Consider the following 13,275-nt stretch of genomic DNA (forward strand, 5'->3'; position numbering starts at 1 on the left):
ATTTCTATATGGAACATGTGAATTCTTTTGAGCAAGAGAGGCAATGACATCTTCTAAAGCTGAGAGAGATTTGTTAATATGTTGTGCCTCCTTTAATCTATCACCCATCACCTCAGATTTATCAATTTGTTTTCTTCCTGCTAAGTCAATTGAATATATACAACCACGGAGAATACTTCTAGATATCAGGTAATTTCCATGAACATGAAATATTAGATAACTGTTTATGGTACCATAAAGAAGTCAATATCAATAGCTTTTATGTAAATATAGGAATACCACTTATAATGAATGATATAAAAGCTTAACAGATATAATTGGTTAATTCGTAACAAAATTGGAAACATAAATTGGTTCGAATAGATGCAAATTCAATTTTTTTTTCTTTAACAAACTTTTTTTATAAAAATTATAACATACAATTTTTAAAACTACAACCCAATTAAAATTCTTCTGTTTTATTGTCCCGATTAGGCTGAAAAGGCATAGCACTAGTGATGCTTTGAACTTACGCTCTAGTGATTGAATTTTTCTGACAATGACTCTATGAAGTCGTGAGAATATATTATTCATTCCCCTAAAACAAAAAAAAAGTAATGATACCCTTGCTGCCAGCTTAGTAATATTTTTGTAGAATAATAATTTTTTTCTTAAACGATAATTTAGCATGAGGAGAATTGTACCTTGTGTCAAATATACTTTAGTGTTTTTAGTACTAAATTATTAAAAATAATTAATTGTGGGTTTTATTGCTGTGAGAGCATTCACTCGGAAAACATGCAGGCATGAATCTCTTCTAGAAAGATTTCACATTTCAACTTTCAAAGCCACAAAGAAAGGAAAGAAAAAAGTGGAACAACATGCAAGAGGATGACTGAAGAAATGAAAAGTTGGAGATACCAACCGTGACAAATATATAGATATCTTTTGCATTAAATCAGATATTAGAATCCAAAAGTTGGTAAAATCTAGTGTTTTACCCAAATAGTTTTTTTCCAAATTACTACACTAATTGTTTGTATACAGTTTCTAAGGGGGGTGTATTCAATTGAGAGTATTTTATATTTTGTTGGGAATCTGGATTAATTACATTTGGTCTTCTGAGTTATTTTAAGTACTGTTGGTTTAACTATTGTATGACTTTTGTTATTTTGTTATGAAGTGGTACTTTTTCTTACTGTTATTGCTACTTGATAAAGTATTATTTGTTCTCTGATTCTTTTCCTTGATATGGTTGGATTATTGTTGGCTAGTGATCTATTGATTTTGCTTGTCTGTAACTAAACAAATGCAATCACTAGTTGTGTTCAGCATTTTTTTTCCTCTAGTTGCATGCATGTTTTAAATTGATTATTTTGTTTACTTATACATACACTTATTTTAACTGATGCAGCAAATTACTTCATCCTAGAGTAATGGAAAAAGAAATAATAGATGACAAAGAAATTGAAGAAGAACTTTATGAAAAAGTTGAGTATTTATTGATGGCAATTGAAGCAGTAATCGTTGTGTTGAGAGAGATTATGATTAGGCCTCGACGTATTGAGTGTTCGCTCAAACGACGACCAGTTACCAGGTTAGGTTATCATTATATACATAAAGTGTTGGAGGAAGACCCACAAAGTTTTCGACAGTTGCACAGAATGTATCCGGATGTCTTTCTAAAGTTGTGCACTATTATTAGAGAGATAACTGCTTTGGAAGATACAAGATATATTTGTGTCGAAGAAAGGGTAGCTACATTCTTAATGATTGTGGGGCATAATGATCGATATTGTAATGTTCGTCAAAGGTTTGGTCGCTCACATTTCGCAACTAGTCAAAACTTCAACAAAGTTTTAAAGGCCTTGAACACTATAGTACCACAAATGATGGTCAAACCTGGAGGTGTGCCCTCTAAAATTAGGGAAAGTACAAGGTTTTACCCTTATTTTAAGGTATGTTTTTTTTTAATAATGATTTATAGTATGTTTAAACCTAATTTTCTTTTTATAATTTTTTTCATTATATGACCTAGGAAATTTTGTAATTTTCGCTTATTGAATATTGGCTTTATTTTAGGATTGCATTGGTGCTATTGATGGAACTCACATTCCAACCATGGTAAAAGGTCGAGAAGTAAGCAGCTATCGTAACCGTCATGGTATTCAATCTCAAAATGTTTTGGCTGCTTGCAATTTCGATTTGGAATTCATATACGTGCTTAGTGGGTGGGAAGGTTTGGCACATGATTCAAAATTGCTAAATGATGCCTTATCAAGAAGAAATGGAATTGAAGTGCCTCAAGGTAATTAACTATTTTCATTTTTTATGAACTTTCAGTATATAGGAAGTCATTTTTGCTAAGACTTGACGATTATTCTTTTTATAGTGTCGGTTTTCTATTGGCTTCATTTATGTGTATGACATGCTAATTAAAATATATTGTATTTTTAGGAAAATATTTTCTCGTGGATTGTGGATTTGCTAATCGACGCCAATTTTTAGCTCCACTACGAGGTGTCCGATATCATCTGAAAGATTTTGGTGGTCAAGGTCGCCACCCCAGAAATGCAAGTGAGTTGTTTAATCTTCGCCATGCATCATTGAGGAATGTGATTGAAAGGATATTTGGTATCTTTAAATCACGGTTCACAATTTTCAAAATCGCACCTCCCTTCCCATTTGAGACACAAGCGGAGTTAGTGTTAGCTTGTGCTGGACTACATAACTTTCTTCGCAAAGAATGTCGCTCCGATGAATTTCCCGTTGAACCAGAAGATGATCAGTCTTCATCATATCTAGACATGGAAGATGAAAATCTTGAACTACTTTCTCAAAGCCAACAACAACAAAGAGCGGAAGCTAATGCTTGGAGAATTAGCATTGCTGATGCTATGTGGAATGATAGGCCGTGGAATGATGACAATGGAAATCAAGAGGATAACAATGAGGATCAAGACAATGACAATGAGAATAATGAGGAACACATAAATGATGAGAATCAGGAGGTTTACGATGATAATGAGGTTGGAATGGAGGAGTATGCATCATTCTAATGTACTTCTATAATTGGCTTTGCATTTTCTGTATTGATTTCTTTTGCATTTTCTATGAATATTTCATATAAGATAATATGGGTTGGACATTTCTTTTGATTCAATAATAGTTTCTTAGTTTCTTATGTCATTGTATTAGAGCATTTTGTTTCAAGTCAAAATTTTATTCTATTGTTTGTGTTTTGGCCAATTTTTTCTTTTATTTATTGCTCTTACAACAATCTATGGACTTAGGCCATGTTTGGTTCATGGATTTGAGGCATCAGGAAAGGAAAGTCTTTCCTTTCCTTTGTTTGGTAACCACAAACTCGGGAATTACTTTCCTGACAGAGGGAAAAATATGGGGGAAAGTCATTCCACTCAAACTTGATGGGAATGAGTTTCCCATCTCATTTCCTAGCATTAATTGCAAGTATTTTAGACAATAATACCCCAGCCCAAATACACTATTACCAAATTTACCCATCAAACCCTCACGCATTCGCGCCTCAATTTGGCACTCTCTATTTCGCGCTTCTTTCATCACCTACACACTCACGCATTCCAAAAAATTCTTTATCAGAGGAGACGAACTGATTGGGTATGTATGATATATAAATCCATTACCTTTTTTTTTTGTGATTGGGTATATGATTTGTTTCTTCGTCTTCTTCAGCTTTCACTCGGCTCACTCTTCCTCTGCAATCAGCTTTCTCTCTCCCAAGTAATCAAAGGTCAGGCCCCAATTCTCTAATCTTGTTAATAATATGATTGGGTTCTCTTAGTTTACTTTGGTGTGTTTCTATTTGTGTACGAAATGAGAATTGTTTGGTTGATGAGGACTAGATTGGTTATCTGGAATTCCAGAGGATTGGTTTTCTGGAATACCCAATTGATGGAAATAGAATATAATAGATTCTTTTCTCTGTTTGATTGTGGGTTTGTTTTGTTTGTGCTTGATTTTGGTCATGTATGATGGATGCTGTAAGTTGGAATTATGAATTTTGGGTTATTTCAATTGTTCTGTGAAGTTGTAATTTTCCCGTAATTTGTTCTGCTTGATTGCGAGCGCTTACAATTTTGATCATCTAGGGTATTCAAAGGTTGTTCTTGTGCTATACTGCTCATGTTAGTTTTGAATTTGTAGGAGTCCTCAATAGAGACAGAACTGATATGTAATTTAGAAAGTTGAACACATGAGCAATCAAGCTCATTTGTAAAATCTGCACTGGGATTTTTAAGGTCCAATTATATCCATACAAATATAATCAAGTAGAACAGTTGAGCACATATGCAATCAAAACTCAATTGTAGCATGTGCTTTGGGATTTGTAAGGTCCAAATATGTATATAGTTGGGGAAGTGAAAATTGAAATTAGCTATCACTCAGTTGATAATACCCGAACACTAGATAATGGTTTGGATTGAAGGTCTTTCCTATATTTCCCGGATAGATGAGAATCTTAGGTTCCCCGGAAATGGCATGTGCTGGAGATTAATGTTGGCTTCAGTTTTCTTTTATTTTGCTTCTAGGACAGCATGATGACTCAAGTAATGGTCTAGATATTTTGAACTTTTATTAAAGACTATGATATATTTTGAACTTCTGACCAATGTAAGGCTATTATCTATTTTGAACTGCTCTTCATTCTTTAGGAAGAGATATGTTGCAGTAACAGATGATTATAATGTAAACAAGACTGTGACTAGTAAACTGCTCCAGAAACTTGACTATCAAGTCAGTACTGTTTCTTTGGGGTTTGATTGCTTGAGTTGGTAGTGTTGAAAATTAATTTCAGGTTATTTTCATTTTAAAATAGAAGGGTATTATTGAAACATTGATATATTTTTACTTTCCTTTCCTGTACCAACCAAACATCGGAAGGGAAATCAAATGGTATTTCCTGGATGCTTTCCCTGCTTTACCAAACACAGGAAAGGAAATCTGACAGGAACTTCAGTTTCCCTTCCCCACAGGAAAGACAAGGGAATTGATTTCCCTTCCGTGAACCAAACGAGGCCTTATAGAATCCACTGACATATGTAAGGGTGGGGTGGGTTAAGGGTTTTTTTTTTTTTTTTTTTTAAAAAAAAAAATCTAATAAAATCTGTTAAACTCCATGTGGAATTAGCAGAATCCGTGGAATATTAAAAGTCAGCCATAATCTTTTAAAATCTGAATTGAATAATGTGAGTGCAGGTTACTATTTTCAATTGTTCATCGGCGTTGAGAAATGACCCAGCTGTCCTTGGGTTTGGGTTTGAATCACAAAATTGGTGCGGGTATTTTTGGGGAGTCAGAAGAGGTCTGTGGAGAGCACCGCACGTATTAAAACTGAGTTGAGATCGGGGTGAGAAGTGACGTAGCTGTCCCTGCTTTTATTGACGTTGTCGTTTGGTAAATCTCTGATGTGGTCGACTTTTGCGAGATATAGGTGTGTAGGAGCGATCGAGAGAGAAGCTCGAAGCTTCTGATCTCTCATCGTTGCAGGAAGAAAGAGAAAGGTATTGAGCTTTGTTGTTTTGTATTGGTTGTGTTTTATTCAGGCTGATTTTCCTGAATTTGTTATGTGTGTTCTTCTCTTTGATTTTTGTGTTATCAATTTCCAGATAGAACCAAGGTTTTCTTTGCGATTGGGTTGCGTATCAAAATGCCGCATTTGACTACAAAATTCAGGCCATCGCGCGGGAACTTACTTTATGAGTTCCGATGTTAGTGGTATGGCTGCAATCTGTGAGTATTCGAATCTATCTGTGCTGTTTGTGTTAATTACAGGGATAATATTTTGGAGTTTATGGTTTTGCATTGTAATTTATGTCATTAACTTATGTAAATTATTAGAATAACTGCAAGCTTTGTGCCAAACTAGGTGGAAAAATATTGTATTAGATGTACCCTGGATAGCAGTGGTTTCCATGAATAACACTTTTGACATTTTGTTTGATGTTAGCAGTAAGGATAGCAGTGGATATATGTCTACACAACTGATTTAATTATATCACACATAATTGACAACTGTTTAAATCTAAACATGTAGGAAAGAAGATATACTGGTGACATTGTGGGAGGTATTTCACGCAGTCTTGATATTGAGGCTATCAGGACTACACCGCCACCTACGCTCGCAGTTTTCACGAGCCTCAAATTGAAACAATATCAAAGTAAGCCATAACTTTCATTTTGTCATTCAGATATAGTGTCATCGAAAAATCATACTTTTATATTAACTACCATATATTCGGTATTCTAGACAAAGTTTCACTGTCAAGCACATGAAGCACTTTTTACATCCTCAATCCTGACATTCCAGGGGCTGGAGCTTACAAACAAGTGTAAGCATCTCATCTAAAACATGTATATCTTTCTAACAGAGATGCTATTTTTAACGTAAAACTTTTTTGCAGTGAAGTTCGCTGTCCTTATAATACTGTCAATATCCTGTCACCTCTGCCCAACCCACTCATGAGTCCTGAGGAGTACGTTGGAAGCTATGGAGAAAAAGACTGTCGGAATTAAACATCTTTAATCCCACTTATATATGGTGAACAATCTCAACTTTGATTCACTTAATCTTCATACTTCCCTTTGTTCAAGTCTTTAGACTTCTGTATTTTATATCTACTGCTTTAACTTGCGAGTAGTTAATATTATAAATATACAACAAAAAGTGAGTTTTGCTATAAATTTCCTGGATGTCAGGTAGTTTTCTGGGAGTATATGTTTAAACACTATGCGTGTGATTAACTGTGAGTTCTTAAGTAGTTGCGAAATGGTGAGACACAACTTTAGTAGAACAGTTTCCCGTGTCTAATTGAAAAATTGTAAGAAGCATGATGCTTCTCAATAAGTAGAAGAATTTGACTGCTATGCAGCAGGTAAGGCAATAAATCATATAATATTGTAGTCATCTGCTTTGTTTTTCCTTTTTAAGTTCTTTCAGCTTATACCCGACTTTCATCTTTTGAACCTGCAGGCTGTGGTTATCATGACAGGTATTAGCGTACTGGGTTGTAGTGACATATAGTCCACCACCTTCTTTAATGATGAGGTATCCAACATGGATCTCTTCTTCTCTCTCCAATTTAAACTGAAAATCCTCTTCCATGCATTATGATCACAACTCCAGATTTTTTTGGAGGTGGTACATTTTTCGTTTACTTTTTTTTGAAACGGTAAATGTACTGGGGTTGGGAAAATAAGTGTTGTGAAGCTGCAGGTATGGTTGATTTTTACATTCACCATTATCTATTTCTTTTGTGTACGGATTGAATTGCTAGGGTTTATAGCTGGTCTGTTACTAGGCTTAATTGGATTTTAGTGACCCTAAGGGTGAGATCAAGTAAAGGATGTTGTAATTTGCACTGTGGTGAACTTTTAGGGATTTAGGATTGGTCTGGAAAAAGAAGTAAAATTTATGTAGATACTGAGTCAATTCAATGCACACACTGGTAGTAAAATACAAATGAAATACCAACTGGAAAGCTTTGCTGCAGAAATTGAAGAACTTTACCCAATAACAGACATGAAGTCAATATTGTAATTAATACTGATGATAAAATTAAAGAGTACAGAAAAATCATAGCAGCTCAAAAAGAATGATCTGCAATAGGGGTAACTACCAATAACCAGGATTTGAGAATGAATTGCACAACAGGAAAATCGATTATAGTTCATAAAACATTTGGCCCTCTCAGTATATTAGAATTCAAGCAAAGCTTTTTATTTGAAGAGGATGGTGCCAATTGATGAGTCTTTTCTGTGAAAGATTTGTTGGGTTGTTTGTGATTGATTGGTTCGCTGTTGAATCCCAAGGTTTGAGATTTTTTGTTATCTGAGTTTTGTTCTTCTTCTGTTAAAGTTTGGATTTTTTTTGGTGAGAAGTGAATGACTTAAACAGGGGAAGAAGAGGCCCTCCTTTCAAAAGTAAGCGACACCCTCACTCCCAAAGCTACGAGGGTTTCCTTGCCAAACTATTGGCATCAATTGGCAATAGTTCCAGAAGAGAACATTTAAGAAACAATTAAGGAGGTGTAGTGCAAATTATGGTTTGGGTTAGCTAAGAGGTCCAGTGCAAATTCATGTCCAGTTTCCACTTCATGTTTAATTTTGGCTTTACAGAAAAAAAGGCTCCTTGCAATCAGAAGTCGGACTAGAAAATGGATGGTCATAGCTATATCACCAATCTCAACTTGCCTTTGAAGCTATTATTATGAAATCGCCATAAAATTAAATTGAAAATGGATGACAGTCTCTTCTCTGTTATAAATTTTATTCAATCTTTTTTTTTGGTTGCATATGGTATAAATTTTTTATTTAATCTTTATCCTATGGTTGTGGATGGTATAAAGTTAAAATTGGAGTGGCATTGCTGCTTAATCATCTTAATCCCTTCTTATCTCTCTTCTTTTTTTCTTTGATGACAATCCCTTCTTATCTTTGATTACTATACATACTGGAACAAATTTTCTTGCTATTGCTTATGTATGTGTGTTGGTAGGAGTGATTGCTGTTGGTGTTTTTTTTTTTTTTTTTTTTTTTTAATTCTAGATAGTTGGTTTTTGTAGTCATTCGTTTGGGAGAGATAATTCTCATAGTTAACTTTAATCTGGGGTTATTAAACTGTTTCAACTGCTCTAATGAAGGTGTATAGTTTTAAGATTCCTTGGGGCCCCTCTTCAGTACATTGACGAGGTTTGGACTGTTAAGCCACTCTTGCCCTCCGATCCTTACCTCAGATCCCAAGCCAAGTTCTGGGCCGACTTTGTGGACAAGAAGGTAAATTTCGGTGATTTGGTTTGGAATATGTTTGAGCTGACTCTAATCTGTTTGATTTGAAATGGCTTCTCTGTACTTATGTGTTGATACTTGATGGCATGATTGTGTGACCAAGATATGATCTTTAGGAATGATTGGGGGAAAAATGGTGTTCAAAGTGATTATTGTACTGATAAGGAAAAATGGTTTCTTGGATTTAGAAGGTCCTCTTCTTATGTGGTTGGGATTTGGGTCTTATGGTTTTGGTATGTATGGTGCATATTTCTGTGTTAGCAAAATTGAAAGCCATATAAAAAAGATCAATATATGGAAAGATTGGAACTTTTTATATTTTGGACTTGATTATCCCTAAATCCCATAAGACACATCAAATGGAATTTTCACTCTGAGGCGATGTTGGGAAATGAATTGTGTTTGGCTGTAACAAAACTTTGTCAAATGGAGTTCTGAATAACATATTTGAAGTTGCAAGTGTTGTATATAAAAAAGAGGTTCTGAACTTTCCCCAAACACTACAGGATGGAGTCTCATATTATTTGAGCCTTAAATTTTCTGATACTTTTGGTAATTGGAAATGCAGATACATGGTTTGGGGAGGAAGACATGGACAACTAAGGGAGACGAACATGAGGCAGCAAAGAAGGAATACATTGACTGCATTAAGTTGCTAGAAGTGGAGCTTGGGGACAAGCCTTCCTTTGGCGGCGAGACCCTCGGATTTGTTTTGCTTCTGCAGTTGTATGACCAAGATTGAGTGAGTGGGTCATTTCTTCTGTGAGTTTGGATTTGGTTCATTCTTTTCTGCTCACTATCTTCTCTAAATTGGATTTTGTGATTGGCTTTTGATGCAGTTTTTTGTTGGATCTTTCGGATTGCTTGCTTTTGGTGCAAAGAGTTTTGTGATCGGCGTGTTATAGTTTGATAAAGGGTGAGAGGATTTCTCAATTTGTGATTTTTATTGATGAATTTTGGTTTGTAGTTTTCAATCGAATTGGCTGCTAACAATTCACTAACAACCATAACTCCCGCAGAAACGCGCGGGCAGCTATGGCTAGTTACTTCTATTTACGGGAAAACCAGCAGTTTCATAGCGGTTCTTTTCAATATGACCAGATCAATAGAAACAAGGGATCTCTTCTGCGGTGGAAATGCTTTGTAAATTTCTTTTATCTTTTGGAAGGATGTACTGTAAATTTAGATAGTGGGCCTCGAGCAATTATATGCAGGTTGTTTTTCCTTTTCTTGGCTCATTCCTTACTCATACGATGATATTTTGGTAACATTTTTGTTTCTTTTTCGTTCGAGATTATACATGAAAGAAATGCAGAACAGACTAGAAATGAGATTAGAGATTACTTGAAAGAAATGCAGAACAGACTAGTTAACAATAGAGTTACATAAGAAATGATGGAACAATAAGGGTGATGAATGTCACCATCTTCATTAAAAGAACAGATCAGTTCAAAGTTTGTACAATTACATTACTTCCTATTCAAAATCAGATCTATTTGTGCCTCATTACTGGCAAATAAATTGTTAAGACTCCTAACAGTCAGATTTTTACGAAACTTAGACATCTACTGCAACTCTGGTCTCCTTGCCTCATTAGACTCCCAGTATTGGCTGCATGGTTGATAACTCTCTCATCTTTGGAACCACACTGTTCCTTGTATGAGTGCAATATGAGAATCCAGGAGGAGCGTCAACATTCTGCCCTCTCTTGAAGAAGGGATGCTGGAGAGCTTCCTTAGCACTAGGCCTTTTCGAAGGGTCCCAAGAACAAAGAGACTCTATGAGATCGATGGCCGATTCACTGGCATTTGGCATCAATGCTCGAAGACCCACACCATTCTCCGGCCCAAGTTTAGGCCTAGAAGGAGGAGCCCCTATGACTTCGCAGATCCTGTACAGCTGATCCGGCGAATCGTCACCCTCGAACAGAGGCCGCATCAGAAACAGCTCTGCCATGATCGTCCCCATTGCCCACATGTCGACTTTCTCATCGTACTCAAAAGGTCGAAGCCCCTCGTTTTTCACGAAGACTCGAAAGAGCATCTCCGGTGCTCTGTACCACCTTGTGGTGACGTAATGATGATGGACTTGGTCGCCGCAGTCGATCTCCGTAGCAGTACCCAGATCCGAAATCTTGATGACGCCCTTGTTCACCAAAAGATTCTCCGGCTTCAGATCCCGGTGCATGAACCCGCGTTGGTGATGCATGAATTCAAGGCCTTGCAACACCTGACGGCTCAGTGATCGGATTTCGGCCTCCGAGAAAGGGTTTCTACTGCTCAGCCTCTCATCAATAAGATCACCAAGGCTCCCCTCCATGTACTCAAAAACAAACAAGACGTCGTCGTCTTGGTATTCAACACCCTTGAGGCTCACTATATTGGGGTGCTCCAACCTAGTGAGAGCACGGATTTCCGGTACATGTGCCCACGGATCGCCGTCTGGCTTCAGCCGTTTGATCGCCACAAAGTGATGGGTGTCGTTGTCGATGGCCTGATACACCCACCCAAAACTCCCCTCACCAACCAGCCTTACTATCTCGTATCTATCCATGGAACAAAACCCGGCCAGACACAAATCAAAGAATTGAAAAGCTCGCAATTGCAGTCTTATCAGTGTTGATTTCGCACCACACTACTCATCCTCAGAAGAATTGGAAACCCAAAGAATCGGAAACCCTAGCCTAGCGCACACTTAACACTCTCTACCGAAATTGGGAAGAAGAGAGCAGTGGATTCATTCGTGGAGTCCTCGGATCCTATTTATAATTTCCCATCACTCCCTTTTTCCTACTCACCTGCGGACTTCAAGTCGGCAAGGGCATTTCAGTCATTTGCTTTACTTGCGTGAGCCCAAAGCTTGAAATCAACGCTTCCTGATCTCACGAGGATCTGAGAGATCGAGATCGAGCGGTTCCATCAAAGCGGCGCCGTTTCTCGAACTCTAACAGGTTGTCTTCAACTCTTCATGTCTTAAGGGTATCTCCCACGGTAAGCCTATTTATGGCCTTCACCACCCTCCCACCGTAGCCTATATCCCAAATGCCAAGAAAATAATTTGGCATTCTCAAATATGCTAGGCCAAATTTGGGCTGAAAATTGGTAAGCCAAATGTGGGACCTGCTGCCTTTTTTTTTTTTTTTTTTTTCATTAATAACATGAATTTTACATTTAAGAAAATTCATTTTTCCTATATACATGGGTTATTTATAATATTACTAAATATTAAAATTACATCATTTTAAATTTCTTGTTGAGATCTTCAATATGAGCCCAATATTTGATATGTTTAGAATTTTTAAAATAAATGTGTAACCATTAATTTTTATGATATACTTATTTTCATTTAACTAAATCGACTAGTTTTATTGATAGTCTCGTCAAAACCATACTCGGAAATATATTCTGAGCTGGGAAAAAGAGTATTAGAATGTGAAATACTAAAACATAAACAACAACATAAAGTAAAATAACGAAACTAACAATTATTGAATTACACATAAAAAACTAAAATTAGCTAGTATTCCGGTAGATTAGCATCACTTCCTCCATAACCATCGCTTGTTCCGAATCCACCACTTTCATTGTACTCAGGCACTCCTCCACCGCTACTTCCTCTAGTATGTGGTACTCCTCCACTCCCACCACTTCCTCCGAATCCACTTGAAAATTGTAAAGGACTACCAAAATTTCCAGAATGAAATGTAGCTTCAGAACCACTTTGAAACTGGTTAAGGTTACTAAAGTTACCATAGCCAAATGTAGTAGGTGGTGATCCTTGTGATTGAGACTCACGAGCTCTTCTTTGCATAACTTCTGCCTTCCTCTTCAAGAATTCACGGTCTATTGGATCTGTTATGGAATCCAAATTGGTCAGCATGATTTTATTCTCTTCGCTCTGACGTTGAATATCAAATTTGCTTGACGTGTAATGGTCAAACTTGGAAGCGAAGCTTGATCTCTCCAGCATACTTTTTTCAAGTAGCTCTTTTATTGCTTGGTTATCGGCCATGATCTTATCATAATTCTTTTTCTTCTCATCGGTGGCTTTCCTTTTCATCTTTGCCATCCTCGTTCCCATGGGAGGATCAGTGAGGGTGGCAATTTTTAACACGAATCAGACCAACATGATTACTCTACAGTAGATGGTTTTGTTCTGCATGACTATTTGTGTCTATTCCAAGAAAAATCATGTTCACTTTGTACTGTGGCCACTCATTTAACATTTGAAACAAAGAGTTTGTGTCAGTAAGGTTTTGTGACTTTATGAGTAATTCCATTCATCTCAACTAAGAAACATATATACTAGATCATAAAAAGGTGCAAAAGCCTAACTTATAAATTAGGAAAGTGGAAAGGGTAGATTGACGGGTACAAACATGTGTAAAACTCATTTCATTTTGACTTAAAAAGCACATAACTCAGGTTTTGAATCCCCTATTTTAAGAAAGAAATCAATGATCCTTCCTAG

General features: G+C 36.5%; 2 protein-coding genes and 2 long non-coding RNA genes across 5 annotated transcripts; 3 read left to right on the forward strand and 1 right to left on the reverse strand.

The window, feature by feature from the left end:
* Nucleotides 1–1,871: 1,871 nt before the first annotated feature.
* On the forward strand, nt 1,872–3,050 carry LOC133720443 (uncharacterized). Its single transcript, XM_062146739.1, has 3 exons — nt 1,872–1,937; nt 2,062–2,287; nt 2,758–3,050. The coding sequence occupies exons 1-3, from the start codon at nt 1,872–1,874 to the stop codon at nt 3,036–3,038; spliced, it is 573 nt and encodes a 190-aa protein (XP_062002723.1). The 3' UTR covers nt 3,039–3,050.
* A 2,294-nt stretch (nt 3,051–5,344) lies between these two features.
* Nucleotides 5,345–7,066, forward strand: LOC133723423 (uncharacterized). 2 transcript variants are annotated; one of them, XR_009852997.1, is made up of 7 exons: nt 5,345–5,522; nt 5,628–5,751; nt 6,056–6,179; nt 6,269–6,350; nt 6,423–6,559; nt 6,718–6,893; nt 6,992–7,066. It is a non-coding gene; the product is annotated as an uncharacterized LOC133723423 (long non-coding RNA). The 2 variants fall into 2 exon arrangements; XR_009852998.1 differs by lacking the exon at nt 6,718–6,893 and having other exon boundaries at nt 5,352–5,522.
* A 2,578-nt stretch (nt 7,067–9,644) lies between these two features.
* On the forward strand, nt 9,645–10,034 carry LOC133723424 (uncharacterized). The gene is made up of 2 exons (XR_009852999.1): nt 9,645–9,721; nt 9,825–10,034. It is a non-coding gene; the product is annotated as an uncharacterized LOC133723424 (long non-coding RNA).
* Nucleotides 10,035–10,398: 364 nt separating this feature from the next.
* On the reverse strand, nt 10,399–11,358 carry LOC133723181 (cyclin-dependent kinase F-3-like). The gene has a single exon (XM_062150001.1). The coding sequence runs from the start codon at nt 11,356–11,358 to the stop codon at nt 10,399–10,401; it is 960 nt and encodes a 319-aa protein (XP_062005985.1).
* Nucleotides 11,359–13,275: the final 1,917 nt, after the last annotated feature.

Source organism: Rosa rugosa, chromosome 7 (genome assembly GCF_958449725.1).
Source record: "Rosa rugosa chromosome 7, drRosRugo1.1, whole genome shotgun sequence".
Taxonomy (NCBI): domain Eukaryota; kingdom Viridiplantae; phylum Streptophyta; class Magnoliopsida; order Rosales; family Rosaceae; genus Rosa; species Rosa rugosa.